The sequence below is a fragment of the Lampetra fluviatilis genome, unplaced genomic scaffold (assembly GCF_964198595.1).
Source record: "Lampetra fluviatilis unplaced genomic scaffold, kcLamFluv1.1 SCAFFOLD_757, whole genome shotgun sequence".
Taxonomy (NCBI): Eukaryota; Metazoa; Chordata; class Hyperoartia; order Petromyzontiformes; family Petromyzontidae; genus Lampetra; species Lampetra fluviatilis.
This window is the reverse complement of record NW_027621289.1, coordinates 17,268-37,082: the sequence shown is the minus strand read 5'-3', so window position 1 is coordinate 37,082 and position 19,815 is coordinate 17,268. Positions and strand designations below refer to the sequence as shown.

At 54.9% G+C, this 19,815-nt stretch overlaps 1 protein-coding gene across 3 annotated transcripts in view; it reads right to left on the bottom strand.

The window, feature by feature from the left end:
• Positions 1 to 258: 258 nt before the first annotated feature.
• Positions 259 to 19,815, bottom strand: part of LOC144955044 (palmitoyltransferase ZDHHC18-B-like) — a 29,428-nt gene continuing 9,871 nt past the window's right edge. Inside the window, exons 1-5 of one of the 3 annotated variants that reach the window (XM_078885388.1) lie at positions 18,449 to 18,484; positions 10,574 to 10,683; positions 8,054 to 8,129; positions 2,199 to 2,215; positions 259 to 1,931 (exon numbers count right to left, since the gene is read on the bottom strand). In XM_078885388.1, coding sequence (XP_078741514.1) covers positions 1,091 to 1,931; positions 2,199 to 2,215; positions 8,054 to 8,129; positions 10,574 to 10,683; positions 18,449 to 18,475 — 1,071 coding nt within the window. In that variant the 5' untranslated portion in view covers positions 18,476 to 18,484 and the 3' untranslated portion in view covers positions 259 to 1,090. Of the gene's footprint in view, positions 1,932 to 2,198; positions 2,216 to 8,053; positions 8,130 to 10,573; positions 10,684 to 17,822; positions 17,858 to 18,448; positions 18,485 to 19,815 lie in introns of those variants that run through there. The other 2 variants (XM_078885386.1, XM_078885385.1) reach the window with 2 other exon arrangements.

Sequence of the window (19,815 nt, the reverse complement as noted above, 5' to 3'; positions counted from 1 at the left end):
AGTGAGTGGGGAGAGTGAGTGGGGAGAGTGAGTGGGGAGAGAGAGTGTGTGGGGAGAGAGTGGGGAGAGAGAGTGTGTGGGGAGAGAGTGGGGAGAGAGAGTGGGGAGAGGGGGGAGAGAGAGTGTGTGGGGTGTGAGTGGGGAGAGGGGGGAGAGAGAGTGGGGGGAGAGAGTGTGGGGTGTGAGTGGGGAGAGGGGGGAGAGAGAGTGGGGAGAGAGAGTGGGGAGAGAGAGTGGGGGGAGAGAGTGGGGAGGGGGGAGAGAGTGGGGAGAGAGTGGGGAGAGAGAGTGGGGAGAGAGAGTGGGGAGGGGGGAGAGAGTGGGGAGAGAGTGGGGAGAGGGGGGAGAGAGAGTGGGGAGAGAGAGTGGGGGGAGAGAGAGTGGGGAGAGAGTGGGGAGAGGGGGGAGAGAGAGGGGAGAGAGTTTGGCACGAGGAGACTTGTAGATGCGTGACGGGCACCACGTGTGGCTAAGGCGCCCCCCCCCCCCCCAGTGGAGCACTCACCCACTCATTCACCAACTCAGTCATCCACCCACTCACCCAGTCATCCACCAAGTCACCCAGTCACTCACTCACCCACTCACTCACCCACTCATTCACCCACTCATTCACCCACTCACTCAATCATCTACCCACCCAGTCACTCACTCACCCAGTCACTCACTCACCCACTCACCTCACCCACCAAGTCACCCAGTCACTCACTCACCCACTCACCCAATCATCTAGCCACCCACTCACTCACCCAGTCATCCACCCACTCACTCACCCAGTCACTCACTCATTCACCAACTCACCCAGTCACCCACTCACTCACCCACTCACTCAATCATCCACCCACCCACTCACCAACCCACTCACCAACTCACTCACCCAGTCACTCACTCACCCACTCACTCACTCAGTCATCCACCCACTCACTCACCCACTCACTCAATCATCCACCCACCCACTCACCAACCCACTCACCAACTAACTCACCCACTCACTCACCCAGTCACTCACTCACGCCGTCACTCACTCATTCACCCACCCACTCACCCACTCACCCACCCACCCACGACGGTGCCAGGCTAGGTGCATGACATCTCACACCGCGCTCATTTTCACCGCGCCCCTCCTCGCCGTGGCCACAGGGAAGGCGCCGGAGTGGTGAAGTATGGCCACCAAGACCGCCCCCCCTCCCCTCTCAACATCATCATCATCAACATCATCATCATCAACATCATCATCATCTTCATCATCGCCATCATCATCGCAGCTCCTCCTCCTCCTCCTCTCAGTGTCTTCATCATCCGCCCTGGCGAGTGCGTTGAGCTGTGGAGGTGACGGACGTCGTGGTGATGGTTGTGGTGGTGATGATGGTGGTGATGGTGGTGATGGTAGCAGTGATGGTGGTTGTGGTGGTGGTGGTGATGGTAGCAGTGATGGTGGTTGTGGTGGTGGTGGTGATGGTGGTGATGGTAGCAGTGATGGTAGCAGTGATGGTGGTTGTGGCAGTGATGGTGGCGATGGTAGCAGTGATGGTGGTTGTGGTGATGGTGATGGTGGTAGCAGTGATGGTGGTTGTGGTGGTGGTGGTGATGGTAGCAGTGATGGTAGCAGTGATGGTGGTTGTGGCAGTGATGGTGGCGATGGTAGCAGTGGTGGCAGTGGTAGTTGTGGTAGTGATGGTGGTGGTGATGGTAGTGATGGTGGCGATGGTAGCAGTGATGGTGATGGTGGTGGTTGTGGCAGTGATGGTGGTGGTGGTGGTAGCAGTGGTGGTAGTGGTAGTGATGGTGGTGATGGTGCTGATAGTTGTGGTGATGGTAGTTGTGGTGATGGTGATGACGGTAGTTGTGGTGATGGTGGTGGTGATGGTGATGACAGTTGTGGTGGTGGTGGTGATGACAGTTGTGGTGGTGGTGGTGATGACAGTTGTGGTGGTGGTGATGACAGTTGTGGTGGTGATGGTGATGACAGTTGTGGTGGTGGTGGTGATGACAGTTGTGGTGGTGGTGGTGATGACAGTTGTGGTGGTGGTGGTGGTGGTGGTGGTGATGACAGTTGTGGTGGTGGTGGTGATGACAGTTGTGGTGGTTGTGGTGGTGGTGGTGGTGATGACAGTTGTGGTGGTGGTGATGACAGTTGTGGTGGTTGTGGTGGTGGTGGTGGTGATGACAGTTGTGGTGGTGGTGATGACAGTTGTGGTGGTTGTGATGTTGTCGAGATCTGCGGAGGAACGAGATCAAACGAGTCACTCACCACTCACCTCGCGGAGAGGGTGAGTAGGTAGGTAGGTAGGTGAGTGAGTGGTAGGTGAGTGAGTGGGTGGTTGAGTGAGTGAGTGTGTGGTTGAGTGAGTGGGTGAGTGAGTAGGTGAGTGAGTGAGTGAGTGGTAGGTGAGTGAGTGAGTGAGTGGGTAGGTGGGTGAGTGGTAGGTGAGCGAGTGGTAGGTGAGTAGGTGAGTGGGTAGGTGAGTGAGTGAGTGGTAGGTGAGTGGGTAGGTGAGTATGCGAGTGGGTAGGTGGGTGAGTGGTAGGTGAGTGGTAGGTGAGTGAGAGGTGAGTGAGTGAGAGGTAGGTGAGTGGTAGGTGAGTGGGTGGTAGGCGAGTGAGTGGGTGGATGAGTGGTAGGTGAGTGAGTGAGTGGGTAGGTGAGTATGCGAGTGGGTAGGTGGGTGAGTGGTAGGTGAGTGGGTGGGTGAGTGGTAGGTGAGTGGTAGGTGAGTGAGTGGGTGGTAGGTGAGTGAGTGAGTGGGTGGGTGAGTGGTAGGTGAGTGGGTGGGTGAGTGGTAGGTGAGTGGTAGGTGAGTGAGTGGGTGGTAGGTGAGTGAGTGAGTGAGTGAGTGAGTGGGTGGGTGAGTGGTAGGTGAGTGGGTGGGTGAGTGGGTGGGTGAGTGGTAGGTGAGTGGGTGGGTGAGTGGGTGGGTGAGTGGTAGGTGAGTGGTAGGTGAGTGAGTGGGTGGTAGGTGAGTGAGTGAGTGAGTGGGTGGGTGAGTGGTAGGTGAGTGAGTGAGTGAGTGGGTGGGTGAGTGGTAGGTGAGTGGTAGGTGAGTGGGTAGGTGAGTGGTAGGTGAGTGGTAGGTGAGTGAGAGGTGAGTGAGTGAGAGGTAGGTGAGTGGTAGGTGAGTGGGTGGTAGGCGAGTGAGTGGGTGGATGAGTGGTAGGTGAGTGAGTGAGTGGGTAGGTGAGTATGCGAGTGGGTAGGTGGGTGAGTGGTAGGTGAGTGGGTGGGTGAGTGGTAGGTGAGTGGTAGGTGAGTGAGTGGGTGGTAGGTGAGTGAGTGAGTGGGTGGGTGAGTGGTAGGTGAGTGGGTGGGTGAGTGGTAGGTGAGTGGTAGGTGAGTGAGTGGGTGGTAGGTGAGTGAGTGAGTGAGTGAGTGGGTGGGTGAGTGGTAGGTGAGTGGGTGGGTGAGTGGGTGGGTGAGTGGTAGGTGAGTGGGTGGGTGAGTGGGTGGGTGAGTGGTAGGTGAGTGGTAGGTGAGTGAGTGGGTGGTAGGTGAGTGAGTGAGTGAGTGGTGGGTGAGTGGTAGGTGAGTGAGTGAGTGAGTGGGTGGGTGAGTGGTAGGTGAGTGGTAGGTGAGTGGGTAGGTGAGTGGTAGGTGAGTGGTAGGTGAGTGGTAGGTGAGTGGGTAGGTGAGTATGCGAGTGGGTAGGTGGGTGAGTGAGAGGTGAGTGGTAGGTGAGTAGGTGAGTGGGTAGGCGAGTGAGTGGTAGGTGGGTGAGTGGTAGGTGAGTGAGAGGTGAGTGAGTGAGTGAGTGGTAGGTGAGTGGGTGGTAGGCGAGTGAGTGGGTGGATGAGTGGTAGGTGAGTGAGTGAGTGGGTGAGTGGGTGGGTGAGTGGTAGGTGAGTGGTAGGTGAGTGAGTGGGTGAGTGAGTGGGTGAGTGGTAGGTGAGTGAGAGGTGAGTGGTAGGTGAGTGAGTGGGTAGGTGGGTGAGTGAGTGGTAGGTGAGTATGCGAGTGGGTAGGTGAGTGAGTGAGTGAGTGGGTGGGTGAGTGGTAGGTGAGTGGTAGGTGAGTAGGTGAGTGGTAGGTGAGTGAGTGAGTGGTAGGTGAGTGAGTGAGTGAGTGGGTGGATGAGTGGTAGGTGAGTGAGTGAGTGAGTGGGCGAGTGGTAGGTGAGTGAGTGGGTAGGTGAGTGAGTGGGTAGGTGAGTGAGTGGGTAGGTGAGTGAGTGAGTGAGTGGTAGGTGAGTGAGTGGGTAGGTGAGTGAGTGAGTGGTAGGTGAGTGAGTGGGTGAGTGGTAGGTGAGTGAGTGGTAGGTGAGTGGTAGGTGAGTGGTAGGTGAGTGAGTGGTAGGTGAGTGAGTGAGTGTGTGGTAGGTGAGTGAGTGGGTGAGTGGTAGGTGAGTGGTAGGTGAGTGGTAGGTGAGTGAGAGGTAGGTGAGTGAGTGGGTAGGTGAGTGAATGAGTGAGTGGGTGAGTGGTAGGTGAGTGGTAGGTGAGTGGTAGGTGAGTGGTAGGTGAGTGAGAGGTAGGTGAGTGAGTGGGTAGGTGAGTGAATGAGTGAGTGGGTGAGTGGTAGGTGAGTGGTAGGTGAGTGGTAGGTGAGTGAGTGGTAGGTGAGTGGGTAGGTGAGTGAGTGAGTGGTAGGTGAGTGGTAGGTGAGTGGTAGGTGAGTGAGTGGTAGGTGAGTGGGTAGGTGAGTGAGTGAGTGAGTGTGTGGTAGGTGAGTGAGTGAGTGAGTGGTAGGTGAGTGGGTAGGTGAGTGAGTGAGTGGTAGGTGAGTGGTAGGTGAGTGGTAGGTGAGTGGTAGGTGAGTGAGAGGTAGGTGAGTGAGTGGGTAGGTGAGTGAATGAGTGAGTGGGTGAGTGGTAGGTGAGTGGTAGGTGAGTGGTAGGTGAGTGGTAGGTGAGTGAGTGGTAGGTGAGTGGGTAGGTGAGTGAGTGAGTGGTAGGTGAGTGGTAGGTGAGTGGTAGGTGAGTGAGTGGTAGGTGAGTGGGTAGGTGAGTGAGTGAGTGAGTGTGTGGTAGGTGAGTGAGTGAGTGGTAGGTGAGTGGGTAGGTGAGTGAGTGAGTGGTAGGTGAGTGGTAGGTGAGTGGTAGGTGAGTGAGTGAGTGAGTGTGTGGTAGGTGAGTGAGTGAGTGAGTGGTAGGTGAGTGGTAGGTGAGTGGTAGGTGAGTGGTAGGTGAGTGGTAGGTGAGTGGGTAGGTGAGTGAGTGAGTGGTAGGTGAGTGGTAGGTGAGTGGTAGGTGAGTGAGTGGTAGGTGAGTGGGTAGGTGAGTGAGTGAGTGGTAGGTGAGTGGTAGGTGAGTGGTAGGTGAGTGAGTGGTAGGTGAGTGGTAGGTGAGTGAGTGGGTAGGTGAGTGAGTGGTAGGTGAGTGGTAGGTGAGTGAGTGGTAGGTGAGTGAGTGGTAGGTGAGTGAGTGAGTGAGTGTGTGGTAGGTGAGTGAGTGAGTGAGTGGGTGAGTGGTAGGTGAGTGGTAGGTGAGTGAGAGGTAGGTGAGTGAGTGGGTAGGTGAGTGAGTGAGTGAGTGAGTGGTAGGTGAGTGGTAGGTGAGTGAGTGGTAGGTGGGTGAGTGGTAGGTGAGTGAGTGAGTGGGTGAGTGGGTGAGTGGTAGGTGAGTGGTAGGTGGGTGAGTGGTAGGTGGGTGAGTGGTAGGTGAGTGAGTGAGTGGGTGAGTGGTAGGTGAGTGGTAGGTGAGTGGTAGGTGAGTGAGTGGGTAGGTGGGTGAGTGGTAGGTGAGTAGGTGAGTGGTAGGTGGGTGAGTGGTAGGTGGGTGAGTGGTAGGTGGGTGAGTGGTAGGTGAGTAGGTGAGTGGTAGGTGGGTGAGTGGTAGGTGAGTGAGTGAGTGGGTGAGTGGTAGGTGAGTGAGTGGGTAGGTGAGTGAGTGGGTAGGTGAGTGAGTGGGTAGGTGGGTGAGTGGTAGGTGGGTGAGTGGTAGGTGAGTAGGTGAGTGGTAGGTGGGTGAGTGGTAGGTGAGTGAGTGAGTGGGTGAGTGGTAGGTGAGTGAGTGGGTAGGTGAGTGAGTGGGTAGGTGAGTGAGTGGGTAGGTGGGTGAGTGGTAGGTGGGTGAGTGGTAGGTGAGTAGGTGAGTGGTAGGTGGGTGAGTGGTAGGTGGGTGAGTGGTAGGTGAGTGAGTGAGTGGGTGAGTGGTAGGTGAGTGAGTGGGTAGGTGGGTGAGTGGTAGGTGGGTGAGTGGGTAGGTGGGTGAGTGGTAGGTGAGTGAGTGAGTGGGTGAGTGGGTGAGTGGTAGGTGAGTGGTAGGTGGGTGAGTGGGTAGGTGGGTGAGTGGTAGGTGAGTGAGTGAGTGGGTGAGTGGGTGAGTGGTAGGTGAGTGAGTGAGTGGGTGAGTGGTAGGTGAGTGAGTGGGTAGGTGGGTGAGTGGTAGGTGGGTGAGTGGTAGGTGAGTGAGTGAGTGGGTGAGTGGTAGGTGGGTGAGTGGTAGGTGGGTGAGTGGGTAGGTGGGTGAGTGGTAGGTGGGTGAGTGGTAGGTGAGTGAGTGGTAGGTGAGTAGGTGAGTGGTAGGTGGGTGAGTGGTAGGTGGGTGAGTGGTAGGTGAGTGAGTGAGTGGGTGAGTGGTAGGTGAGTGAGTGGGTAGGTGGGTGAGTGGTAGGTGGGTGAGTGGGTAGGTGGGTGAGTGGTAGGTGAGTGAGTGAGTGGGTGAGTGGGTGAGTGGTAGGTGAGTGGTAGGTGGGTGAGTGGGTAGGTGGGTGAGTGGTAGGTGAGTGAGTGAGTGGGTGAGTGGGTGAGTGGTAGGTGAGTGAGTGAGTGGGTGAGTGGTAGGTGAGTGAGTGGGTAGGTGGGTGAGTGGGTAGGTGGGTGAGTGGTAGGTGAGTGAGTGAGTGGGTGAGTGGTAGGTGGGTGAGTGGTAGGTGGGTGAGTGGGTAGGTGGGTGAGTGGTAGGTGGGTGAGTGGTAGGTGAGTGAGTGAGTGGGTGAGTGGTAGGTGGGTGAGTGGTAGGTGGGTGAGTGGGTAGGTGGGTGAGTGGTAGGTGAGTGAGTGAGTGGGTGAGTGGGTGAGTGGTAGGTGGGTGAGTGGTAGGTGGGTGAGTGGTAGGTGAGTGAGTGAGTGGGTGAGTGGGTGAGTGGTAGGTGGGTGAGTGGTAGGTGGGTGAGTGGTAGGTGAGTGAGTGAGTGGGTGAGTGGGTGAGTGGTAGGTGGGTGAGTGGTAGGTGGGTGAGTGGGTAGGTGGGTGAGTGGTAGGTGAGTGAGTGAGTGGGTGAGTGGGTGAGTGGTAGGTGGGTGAGTGGTAGGTGGGTGAGTGGTAGGTGGGTGAGTGGTAGGTGAGTAGGTGAGTGGTAGGTGAGTGGTAGGTGAGTGAGTGGGTAGGTGGGTGAGTGGTAGGTGGGTGAGTGGGTAGGTGGGTGAGTGGTAGGTGGGTGAGTGGTAGGTGAGTAGGTGAGTGGTAGGTGGGTGAGTGGTAGGTGAGTGAGTGAGTGGGTGAGTGGGTGAGTGGTAGGTGGGTGAGTGGTAGGTGGGTGAGTGGTAGGTGAGTGAGTGAGTGGGTGAGTGGGTGAGTGGTAGGTGGGTGAGTGGTAGGTGAGTAGGTGAGTGGTAGGTGAGTGAGTGGGTAGGTGAGTGGTAGGTGGGTGGTAGGTGAGTGAGTGGTAGGTGGGTGAGTGGTAGGTGAGTGAGTGAGTGGGTGAGTGGGTGAGTGGTAGGTGAGTGGTAGGTGGGTGAGTGGTAGGTGGGTGAGTGGTAGGTGAGTGAGTGAGTGGGTGAGTGGGTGAGTGGTAGGTGAGTGGTAGGTGGGTGAGTGGTAGGTGGGTGAGTGGTAGGTGAGTGAGTGAGTGGGTGAGTGGGTGAGTGGTAGGTGGGTGAGTGGTAGGTGGGTGAGTGGTAGGTGAGTGAGTGAGTGGGTGAGTGGGTGAGTGGTAGGTGGGTGAGTGGTAGGTGGGTGAGTGGTAGGTGAGTGAGTGAGTGGGTGAGTGAGTGAGTGGGTAGGTGGGTGAGTGGTAGGTGGGTGAGTGGGTAGGTGGGTGAGTGGTAGGTGAGTGAGTGAGTGGGTGAGTGGGTGAGTGGTAGGTGGGTGAGTGGTAGGTGGGTGAGTGGGTAGGTGGGTGAGTGGTAGGTGAGTAGGTGAGTGGTAGGTGAGTGAGTGGGTAGGTGGGTGAGTGGTAGGTACCGGCTGCATGCCCAGGGTGGAGGAGTTTGACGTCTCTGCGATGTCCGGAACCACAAAGCCCCTCAGGTCTAGCAGACTGAGACACACAGAGACACACACACACAGAGACACACACACACAGAGACACACACACACAGAGACTGAGACACACACACACACACAGACACACACACAGACAGAGACACACACACACAGACAGAGACACACACACACAGAGACACACACACACACAGACAGAGACACACACACACAGACAGAGACACACACACACAGAGACACACACACACAGAGACACACACACAGAGACACACACACACACAGAGACACACAGAGACACACACACAGAGACACACACCCACACACACACAGAGACTGACACACAACAACCGCCATTCGCCACTAAGTGGCGGTGACGTCACCACGACGCTTGTGCCAGGCCATGTGCACCTTGAGGCCACGTGAAGTGTCGAACGCCCACTGGCAGGAGGTCACGGGGCAGACCCAGCAGGTGCCACGGGTCGACTGACCGAGATGACCGAGATGACTGGCTGATGCACCACCTGTGCCCCCTACTGTGCCAACTTGCTGTGCTTTAGCCACCCGGCGCTCCGCTCGTTGTTGTGAGCGTCGCTCCTCCGCCCTCCGTTGTTGTCGGAGGGCGACTGCCTCCAACTGCCCAGTAGCGTCCTTCACGAGCCTCCTCCACTGAGGCCGATCTTGACACCGCTGGTACCAGTCATCGGCAAGTCCACTCAACTCCACGTCCTCCTGTACCACATCACTCCATCTCTTCTCTAGCCCGTGCCGCGCCCGTTTAGCCCCCTCGATCCGGCCGAACAAAAGCTGTTTAGGCATGCGGTGGCTGGGCATGCGGGCTACATGACCCAGCCAACGCAGCCTTGTCTGCCGGAGGAGCTCACTGATGGGACTTTGTCCAGATCTTTCAAGGACTTGTGAGCTCCTCACACAATCCAGCCTGGTTAAACCCAGGATGGATCGTAGGCAGGCCAGCCTAAATGTTTCCAACCGGCGAAGATGCTCCACTAGGGGGGTCCACGTTTCGCAAGCATAGAGAAGGGAGGGAATGACCGTGGCCGAGAAGACCTGAAGCTTCGTGCGGAGCGACAGACCAGGTAGCTTCCACACAGCAGCGTTACGCAACCGATGAAAAGATATTGCCGCTCGACTGATTCGGAGTGAGACCTCTGCTGATAAACTGGAGCCGGTCATGAGCACACTGCCCAGGTTATGGGAAACTCTCTACTCTCTCCACAACTGCCCCATCACCGATTGGGAGTTGTGGGGGCGGAGTGCCCGATGGTACAAAATACCCAGGCAGGTGCTTAGTTTTGGTGGGGCTGATGGTAAGGCCCCACCTCTTAGTGGCACGCTCCAGTCTCAGCAGCAGCGTCTCCAACTCCTCTTCTGAATGAGCAGCTATTACCAAATCATCGGCATACATAACGTGGTTGACCAATAGGGAGCCATCCCTTGATCGCACCCGGGCGTCGATCAGCCTCCCATTATATCTGTACCAAATGGTAATTCCCCGGGTACAGCTATTGAAGGCTTCACGAACTACGCAGTCGAAATAGATGTTAAATAATGTGGGAGCCAGAGGACATCCCTGTCGCACCCCAAGGTGTACAGGGAAAGGCTCCGACTCCCGGCCACGTAGTTTTACCCGGGCCCGCTCACCATCATGAAGGTCCTTAATGATCGTGAGCAGAGGGTCAGGGACTCCGAAAGCACGAAGAACAACCCAGAGCCCAGTCCTACTGATGGTATCATAGGCCTTGACCAGGTCAATAAAGCAGAGATGTAGGTCTTTTTGGAATTCCCTACACCTCTGCTGTAGCAGACGGACAGAAAATATGGCATCTGTGCAGGACCGCCCTTTCCTGAAACCACATTGGGGCTCCGCAAGCCTCTCCTCAGCGTGCCTAGCAAGGCGATGTTGAATAATCCTTGCCAGGACCTTACCCGGCACACTGAGGAGTGAGATGCCCCTGTAGTTGTTACAGTCGGTACGGTCCCCCTTCTTAAAGAGGGGGACCACCAGGGCATCCTTCCAGTCCTGCGGAACCCGTCCAGTGGTCCAGACTGTTGTTATGATGTCATATAGGGCAGTCTGTGCACAAACGCCACCCTCCCTCAGCATTTCGCCTGGGAGATCATCTCTGCCCGGTGCCTTCCCTGGTCTCAGACTCCGGATCGCCCTCAGTACTTCCTCAACAGCCGGTACCTCAGCCAGCCACTCACAGGGGGTGACCTCTTCCAATATTTGAGGCACCGCAGCCTCAGCAGGGTTATCCCCACTTTGTGCCATGATGTTTTCCTGGCTGAGAGATTTTCCCTCCCCCAGGACCTCACAGAAATGCTCAGCAAATCTGCAAACCTGTTCCTGGGGGTCGGAGACACACACACACAGAGACACACACACACAGAGACACACCCACACACACACACACAGACCCCCTCGCTGTGGTACCCCCACAGAGACCCCCTTGACGGGGTTACCTGGGCTGTAGGGGTGCGCACAGCACCTGGGCACAGTTGTGCAGGAGACCCCCTCCACTGTACGGGTTGAAGTTGTCTCGCCCCTTGCGGTTAGACCACGACTTTTTCATCTGACAGAGGGGGTCAAGGGTCATGGCAGAGGGGGTCAAGGGGTCGTGGCAGAGGGGGTCAAGGGTCATGGCAGAGGGGGTCAAGGGGTCGTGGCAAAGGGGGTCAAGGGGTCGTGGCAGTGAGCGAGTGACACAGTGAGTGACACAGTGAGTGACTGAGTGAGTGACTGAGTGAAACAGTGAGTGAGTGAAACAGTGAGTGAGTGACTGAGTGACTGAGTGAGTGACTGAGTGAGTTGAAGTTGTCTCGCCCCTTGCGGTTAGACCACGACTTTTTCATCTGACAGAGGGCGTCAAGGGTCATGGCAGAGGGGGTCAAGGGGTCGTGGCAGAGGGGGTCAAGGGGTCGTGGCAGAGGGGGTCAAGGGTCATGGCAGAGGGGGTCAAGGGGTCGTGGCAGAGGGGGTCAAGGGGTCGTGGCAGTGAGCGAGTGACACAGTGAGTGAGTGACACAGTGAGTGACTGAGTGAGTGAGTGACTGAGTGAGTGAAACAGTGAGTGAGTGACACAGTGAGTGAGTGACTGAGTGAGTGACTGAGTGAGTGACTGAGTGAGTGACTGAGTGAGTGACTGAGTGAGTGACTGAGTGGGTTGAAGTTGTCTCGCCCCTTGCGGTTAGACCACGACTTTTTCATCTGACAGAGGGGGTCAAGGGTCATGGCAGAGGGGGTCAAGGGTCATGGCAGAGGGGGTCAAGGGGTCGTGGCAGTGAGCGAGTGACACAGCGAGTGAAACAGCGAGTGAATGAGCGAGCGACTGAGCGAGTGACTGAGCGAGTGACACAGCGAGTGACACAGCGAGTGAGCGAGTGACACAGTCAGTGAGTGAGCGAGCGAGCGAGCGAGCGACACAGTGAGTGAGTGACTGAGTGAGTGACTGAACGAGTGACTGAGCGAGTGACACAGCGAGTGACTGAGTGAGTGAGCGAGTGACACAGTCAGTGAGCGAGCGAGCGAGCGAGCGAGCGAGTAACACAGTGAGTGAGTGACTGAACGAGTGACTGAGCGAGTGACACAGCGAGTGACTGAGTGAGTGAGCGAGTGACACAGTCAGTGAGTGAGCGAGCGAGCGAGCGAGCGAGTAACACAGTGAGTGAGTGACTGAGTGAGTGACTGAACGAGTGACTGAGCGAGTGACACAGCGAGTGACACAGTGAGTGACACAGTGAGTGAGCGAGTGACAGTCAGTGAGTGAGTGAGCGAGCGAGCGAGCGAGCGAGCGAGTGAGTGACTGAGTGAGTGACTGAACGAGTGACTGAGCGAGTGACACAGCGAGTGACTGAGTGAGTGAGCGAGTGACAGTCAGTGAGTGAGCGAGTGAGCGAGCGAGTGAGCGAGCGAGTGAGTGACTGAGTGAGTGACTGAACGAGTGACTGAGCGAGTGACACAGCGAGTGACTGAGTGAGTGACTGAACGAGTGACTGAGCGAGTGACACAGCGAGTGACTGAGTGAGTGAGCGAGTGACAGTCAGTGAGTGAGTGAGCGAGCGAGCGAGCGAGTGAGTGACTGAGTGAGTGACTGAACGAGTGACTGAGCGAGTGACACAGCGAGTGACTGAGTGAGTGAGCGAGTGACAGTCAGTGAGTGAGCGAGTGAGCGAGCGAGTGAGCGAGCGACACAGTGAGTGAGTGACTGAGTGAGTGACTGAACGAGTGACTGAGCGAGTGACACAGCGAGTGACTGAGTGAGTGAGCGAGTGACACAGTCAGTGAGTGAGCGAGCGAGCGAGCGAGCGAGCGAGTAACACAGTGAGTGAGTGACTGAACGAGTGACTGAGCGAGTGACACAGCGAGTGACTGAGTGAGTGAGCGAGTGACACAGTCAGTGAGTGAGCGAGCGAGCGAGCGAGCGAGTAACACAGTGAGTGAGTGACTGAGTGAGTGACTGAACGAGTGACTGAGCGAATGACACAGCGAGTGACACAGTGAGTGACACAGTGAGTGAGCGAGTGACACAGTCAGTGAGTGAGTGAGCGAGCGAGCGAGCGAGCGAGTGAGTGACTGAGTGAGTGACTGAACGAGTGACTGAGCGAGTGACGCAGCGAGTGACTGAGTGAGTGAGCGAGTGACAGTCAGTGAGTGAGCGAGTGAGCGAGCGAGTGAGCGAGCGAGTGAGTGACTGAGTGAGTGACTGAACGAGTGACTGAGCGAGTGACACAGCGAGTGACTGAGTGAGTGACTGAACGAGTGACTGAGCGAGTGACACAGCGAGTGACTGAGTGAGTGAGCGAGTGACAGTCAGTGAGTGAGTGAGCGAGCGAGCGAGCGAGCGAGCGAGTGAGTGACTGAGTGAGTGACTGAACGAGTGACTGAGCGAGTGACACAGCGAGTGACTGAGTGAGTGAGCGAGTGACAGTCAGTGAGTGAGCGAGTGAGCGAGCGAGTGAGCGAGCGACACAGTGAGTGAGTGACTGAGTGAGTGACTGAACGAGTGACTGAGCGAGTGACACAGCGAGTGACTGAGTGAGTGAGCGAGTGACACAGTCAGTGAGTGAGCGAGCGAGCGAGCGAGCGAGTAACACAGTGAGTGAGTGACTGAACGAGTGACTGAGCGAGTGACACAGCGAGTGACTGAGTGAGTGAGCGAGTGACACAGTCAGTGAGTGAGCGAGTGAGCGAGCGAGTGAGCGAGCGACACAGTGAGTGAGTGACTGAGTGAGTGACTGAACGAGTGACAGTCAGTGAGCGAGTGAGCGAGCGAGTGAGTGACTGAACGAGTGACTGAACGAGTGACTGAACGAGTGACTGAGCGAGTGACTGAGCGAGTGAGCGAGTGACTGAACGAGTGACTGAACGAGTGACTGAACGAGTGACTGAACGAGTGACTGAGCGAGTGACTGAGCGAGTGAGCGAGCGAGTGAGCGAGTGACTGAACGAGTGACTGAACGAGTGACTGAGCGAGTGACACAGTGAGTGACCGAGTGAGTGAGTGACTGAGCGAGTGACACAGTGAGTGACAGTGAGTGACATAGTGAGTGACACAGTGAGTGAGCGAGTGACATAGTGAGTGACACAGTGAGTGAGTGACTGAGTGAGTGACTGAACGAGTGACTGAGCGAGTGACAGTGAGTGACCGAGTGAGTGTGTGAGCGACTGAGTGAGTGACAGTGAGTGAGTGACACAGTGAGTGAGTGACACAGTGAGTGACAGTGAGTGACAGTGAGTGACACAGTGAGTGAGTGACACAGTGAGTGACACAATGAGTGAGTGAGTGACACAGTGAGTGAGTGACTGAGTGAGTGACACAGTGAGTGACAGTGAGTGACAGTGAGTGACACAGTGAGTGAGTGAGTGACACAGTGAGTGACACAATGAGTGAGTGAGTGACACAGTGAGTGAGTGACTGAGTGAGTGACACAGTGAGTGACAGTGAGTGACACAGTGAGTGAGTGAGTGACACAGTGAGTGACACAATGAGTGAGTGAGTGACACAGTGAGTGAGTGACACAGTGAGTGACAGTGAGTGACACAGTGAGTGAGTGACACAGTGAGTGACAGAATGAGTGAGTGAGTGACAGTGAGTGAGTGACACAGTGAGTGACTGAGTGAGTGACACAGTGAGTGACACAGTGAGTGACACAGTGAGTGACAGTGAGTGACACAGTGAGTGAGTGAGTGAGTGACACAGTGAGTGACACAATGAGTGAGTGAGTGACACAGTGAGTGAGTGACACAGTGAGTGACTGAGTGAGTGAGTGACACAGTGAGTGACAGTGAGTGACACAGTGAGTGACACAATGAGTGAGTGAGTGACACAGTGAGTGACTGAGTGAGTGACACAGTGAGTGACTGAGTGAGTGACACAGTGAGTGACAGTGAGTGACACAGTGAGTGACAGTGAGTGACACAGTGAGTGACAGTGAGTGACACAGTGAGTGAGTGAGTGACACAGTGAGTGAGTGACACAGTGAGTGACTGAGTGAGTGAGTGACACAGTGAGTGACAGTGAGTGACACAGTGAGTGACACAATGAGTGAGTGAGTGACACAGTGAGTGAGTGACACAGTGAGTGACAGTGAGTGACAGTGAGTGACACAGTGAGTGAGTGAGTGACACAGTGAGTGACACAATGAGTGAGTGAGTGACACAGTGAGTGAGTGACACAGCGAGTGACACAGTGAGTGACACAGTGAGTGAGCGAGTGACACAGTCAGTGAGTGAGTGAGCGAGCGAGCGAGCGAGCGAGCGAGCGAGTGACTGAGTGAGTGACTGAACGAGTGACTGAGCGAGTGACACAGCGAGTGACTGAGTGAGTGACTGAGTGAGTGAGCGAGTGACAGTCAGTGAGCGAGTGAGCGAGCGAGTGAGCGAGCGACACAGTGAGTGAGTGACTGAACGAGTGACTGAACGAGTGACTGAACGAGTGACTGAGCGAGTGACTGAGCGAGTGACTGAGCGAGTGAGCGAGCGAGTGAGCGAGTGACTGAACGAGTGACTGAACGAGTGACTGAACGAGTGACTGAACGAGTGACTGAGCGAGTGACTGAGCGAAGTGAGCGAGTGACTGAACGAGTGACTGAACGAGTGACTGAACGAGTGACTGAACGAGTGACTGAGCGAGTGACTGAGCGAGTGAGCGAGCGATGTGAACGAGTGACTGAACGAGTGACTGAACGAGTGACTGAACGAGTGACTGAGCGAGTGAGCGAGTGAGCGAGCGAAGTGAGCGAGTGACTGAACGAGTGACTGAACGAGTGACTGAGCGAGTGACCGAGTGAGTGAGTGAGTGACTGAGCGAGTGACACAGTGAGTGACAGTGAGTGACATAGTGAGTGACACAGTGAGTGAGCGAGTGACATAGTGAGTGACACAGTGAGTGAGTGACTGAGTGAGTGACTGAACGAGTGACTGAACGAGTGACTGAGCGAAGTGAGCGAGTGAGCGAGTGACTGAACGAGTGACTGAGCGAGTGACACAGTGAGTGACCGAGTGAGTGAGTGAGTGAGTGACTGAACGAGTGACTGAGCGAGTGACACAGTGAGTGACCGAGTGAGTGAGTGAGTGACTGAGCGAGTGACACAGTGAGTGACAGTGAGTGACATAGTGAGTGACACAGTGAGTGAGTGACTGAGTGAGTGACTGAACGAGTGACTGAACGAGTGACTGAGCGAGTGAGCGAGTGAGCGAGTGACTGAACGAGTGACTGAGCGAGTGACACAGTGAGTGACCGAGTGAGTGAGTGAGTGAGTGACTGAACGAGTGACTGAGCGAGTGACACAGTGAGTGACCGAGTGAGTGAGTGAGTGACTGAGCGAGTGACACAGTGAGTGACAGTGAGTGACATAGTGAGTGACACAGTGAGTGAGTGACTGAGTGAGTGACTGAACGAGTGACTGAACGAGTGACTGAGCGAGTGAGCGAGTGAGCGAGTGACTGAACGAGTGACTGAGCGAGTGACACAGTGAGTGACCGAGTGAGTGAGTGAGTGAGTGACTGAACGAGTGACTGAGCGAGTGACACAGTGAGTGACCGAGTGAGTGAGTGACATAGTGAGTGACACAGTGAGTGAGCGAGTGACATAGTGAGTGACACAGTGAGTGAGTGACTGAGTGAGTGACTGAACGAGTGACTGAGCGAGTGACAGTGAGTGACCGAGTGAGTGACAGTGAGTGAGTGAGTGACACAGTGAGTGAGTGACACAGTGAGTGAGTGACACAGTGAGTGACAGTGAGTGACACAGTGAGTGACACAATGAGTGAGTGAGTGACACAGTGAGTGAGTGACTGAGTGAGTGACACAGTGAGTGACAGTGAGTGACAGTGAGTGACACAGTGAGTGAGTGAGTGACACAGTGAGTGACACAATGAGTGAGTGAGTGACACAGTGAGTGACAGTGAGTGACACAGTGAGTGAGTGAGTGACACAGTGAGTGACAGAATGAGTGAGTGAGTGACACAGTGAGTGAGTGACAGTGAGTGACTGAGTGAGTGACACAGTGAGTGACACAGTGAGTGACAGTGAGTGACACAGTGAGTGAGTGAGTGACACAGTGAGTGACACAATGAGTGAGTGAGTGACAGTGAGTGAGTGACACAGTGAGTGACAGTGAGTGACACAGTGAGTGACACAATGAGTGAGTGAGTGACACAGTGAGTGACTGAGTGAGTGACACAGTGAGTGACAGTGAGTGACACAGTGAGTGACAGTGAGTGACACAGTGAGTGACAGTGAGTGACACAGTGAGTGAGTGAGTGACACAGTGAGTGAGTGACACAGTGAGTGACTGAGTGAGTGAGTGACACAGTGAGTGACACAATGAGTGAGTGACAGTGAGTGAGTGACAGTGAGTGACTGAGTGAGTGACACAGTGAGTGACAGTGAGTGACACAGTGAGTGACACAGTGAGTGACAGTGAGTGACACAGTGAGTGACACAATGAGTGAGTGAGTGACACAGTGAGTGACACAGTGAGTGACTGAGTGAGTGAGTGACACAGTGAGTGACACAGTGAGTGAGTGACACAGTGAGTGAGTGACACAGTGAGTGACTAAGTGAGTGACACAGTGAGTGAGTGACACAGTGAGTGACACAGTGAGTGACTGAGTGAGTGAGTGACACAGTGAGTGACACAGTGAGTGAGTGACACAGTGAGTGAGTGACACAGTGAGTGACTAAGTGAGTGACACAGTGAGTGAGTGACACAGTGAGTGAGTGACACAGTGAGTGACACAGTGAGTGAGTGACTGAGTGAGTGAGTGACACAGTGAGTGAGTGACACAGTGAGTGACACAGTGAGTGAGTGAGTGACTGAGTGAGTGAGTGACACACTGAGTGAGTGACAGTGAGTGAGTGACACAGTGAGTGACTGAGTGAGTGACACAGTGAGTGAGTGACACAGTGAGTGAGTGACAGTGACTGAGTGACACAGTGAGTGACACAGTGAGTGAGTGAGTGACACAGTGAGTGAGTGAGTGAGTGACACAGTGAGTGAGTGACACAGTGAGTGAGTGACACAGTGAGTGAGTGACACAGTGAGTGAGTGACACAGTGAGTGACACAGTGACTGAGTGACACAGTGAGTGACACAGTGAGTGAGTGAGTGACTGAGTGAGTGACACAGTGAGTGAGTGACACAGTGAGTGAGTGACACAGTGAGTGAGTGACACAGTGAGTGAGTGAGTGACTGAGTGAGTGACTCACATCCTCATTGGTGGTCTGGTTGACCATCACGAGGTACGTGTGTGACACAGTGAGTGACACAGTGAGTGACACAGTGAGTGAGTGAGTGACACAGTGAGTGAGTGAGTGAGTGACTGAGTGAGTGAGTGACTGAGTGACACAGTGACTGAGTGACACAGTGACTGAGTGACACAGTGACTGAGTGACACAGTGAGTGAGTGAGTCACATCCTCATTGGTGGTCTGGTTGACCATCACGAGGTACGTGTGTGACACAGTGAGTGTGACACAGTGAGTGACACAGTGAGTGAGTGACACAGTGAGTGAGTGACACAGTGAGTGACACAGTGAGTGAGTGACACAGTGAGTGAGTGAGTGACTGAGTGAGTGACACAGTGAGTGACACAGTGAGTGAGTGACTGAGTGAGTGAGTGACTGAGTGAGTGTCTCACATCCTCATTGGTGGTCTGGTTGACCATCACGAGGTACGTGTGTGACAGTGAGTGACACAGTGAGTGACACAGTGAGTGAGTGGCACAGTGAGTGAGTGACACAGTGAGTGAGTGACACAGTGAGTGACACAGTGAGTGAGTGACTGAGTGACACAGTGAGTGAGTGACTGAGTGACACAGTGAGTGAGTGTCTCACATCCTCGTTGGTGGTCTGGTTGACCATCACGAGGTACGTGTGTGACACAGTGAGTGAGTGACACAGTGAGTGAGTGACACAGTGAGTGAGTGAGTGACACAGTGAGTGAGTGAGTGAGTGAGTGACACAGTGACTGAGTGAGTGACACAGTGAGTGAGTGAGTGACACAGTGAGTGAGTGAGTGAGTGTCTCACATCCTCATTGGTGGTCTGGTTGACCATCACGAGGTACGTGTGACACAGTGAGTGACACAGTGAGTGACACAGTGAGTGACAGTGAGTGACACAGTGAGTGACACAGTGAGTGAGTGAGTGTCTCACATCCTCGTTGGTGGTCTGGTTGACCATCACGAGGTACGTGTGACACAGTGAGTGACACAGTGAGTGACACAGTGAGTGACACAGTGAGTGACACAGTGAGTGACACAGTGAGTGAGTGAGTGAGTGACACAGTGAGTGACACAGTGAGTGACACAGTGTGTGACACAGTGAGTGTGACACAGTGAGTGACACAGTGAGTGAGTGACACAGTGAGTGAGTGACACAGTGAGTGACACAGTGAGTGAGTGACACAGTGAGTGAGTGAGTGACTGAGTGAGTGACACAGTGAGTGACACAGTGAGTGAGTGACTGAGTGAGTGAGTGACTGAGTGAGTGTCTCACATCCTCATTGGTGGTCTGGTTGACCATCACGAGGTACGTGTGTGACAGTGAGTGACACAGTGAGTGACACAGTGAGTGAGTGACACAGTGAGTGAGTGGCACAGTGAGTGAGTGACACAGTGAGTGAGTGACACAGTGAGTGACACAGTGAGTGAGTGACTGAGTGACACAGTGAGTGAGTGACTGAGTGACACAGTGAGTGAGTGTCTCACATCCTCGTTGGTGGTCTGGTTGACCATCACGAGGTACGTGTGTGACACAGTGAGTGAGTGACACAGTGAGTGAGTGACACAGTGAGTGAGTGAGTGACACAGTGAGTGAGTGAGTGAGTGACACAGTGACTGAGTGAGTGACACAGTGAGTGAGTGAGTGACACAGTGAGTGAGTGAGTGAGTGTCTCACATCCTCATTGGTGGTCTGGTTGACCATCACGAGGTACGTGTGACACAGTGAGTGACACAGTGAGTGACACAGTGAGTGACAGTGAGTGACACAGTGAGTGACACAGTGAGTGAGTGAGTGTCTCACATCCTCGTTGGTGGTCTGGTTGACCATCACGAGGTACGTGTGACACAGTGAGTGACACAGTGAGTGACACAGTGAGTGACACAGTGAGTGACACAGTGAGTGACACAGTGAGTGAGTGAGTGAGTGACACAGTGAGTGACACAGTGAGTGACACAGTGAGTGACACAGTGAGTGACA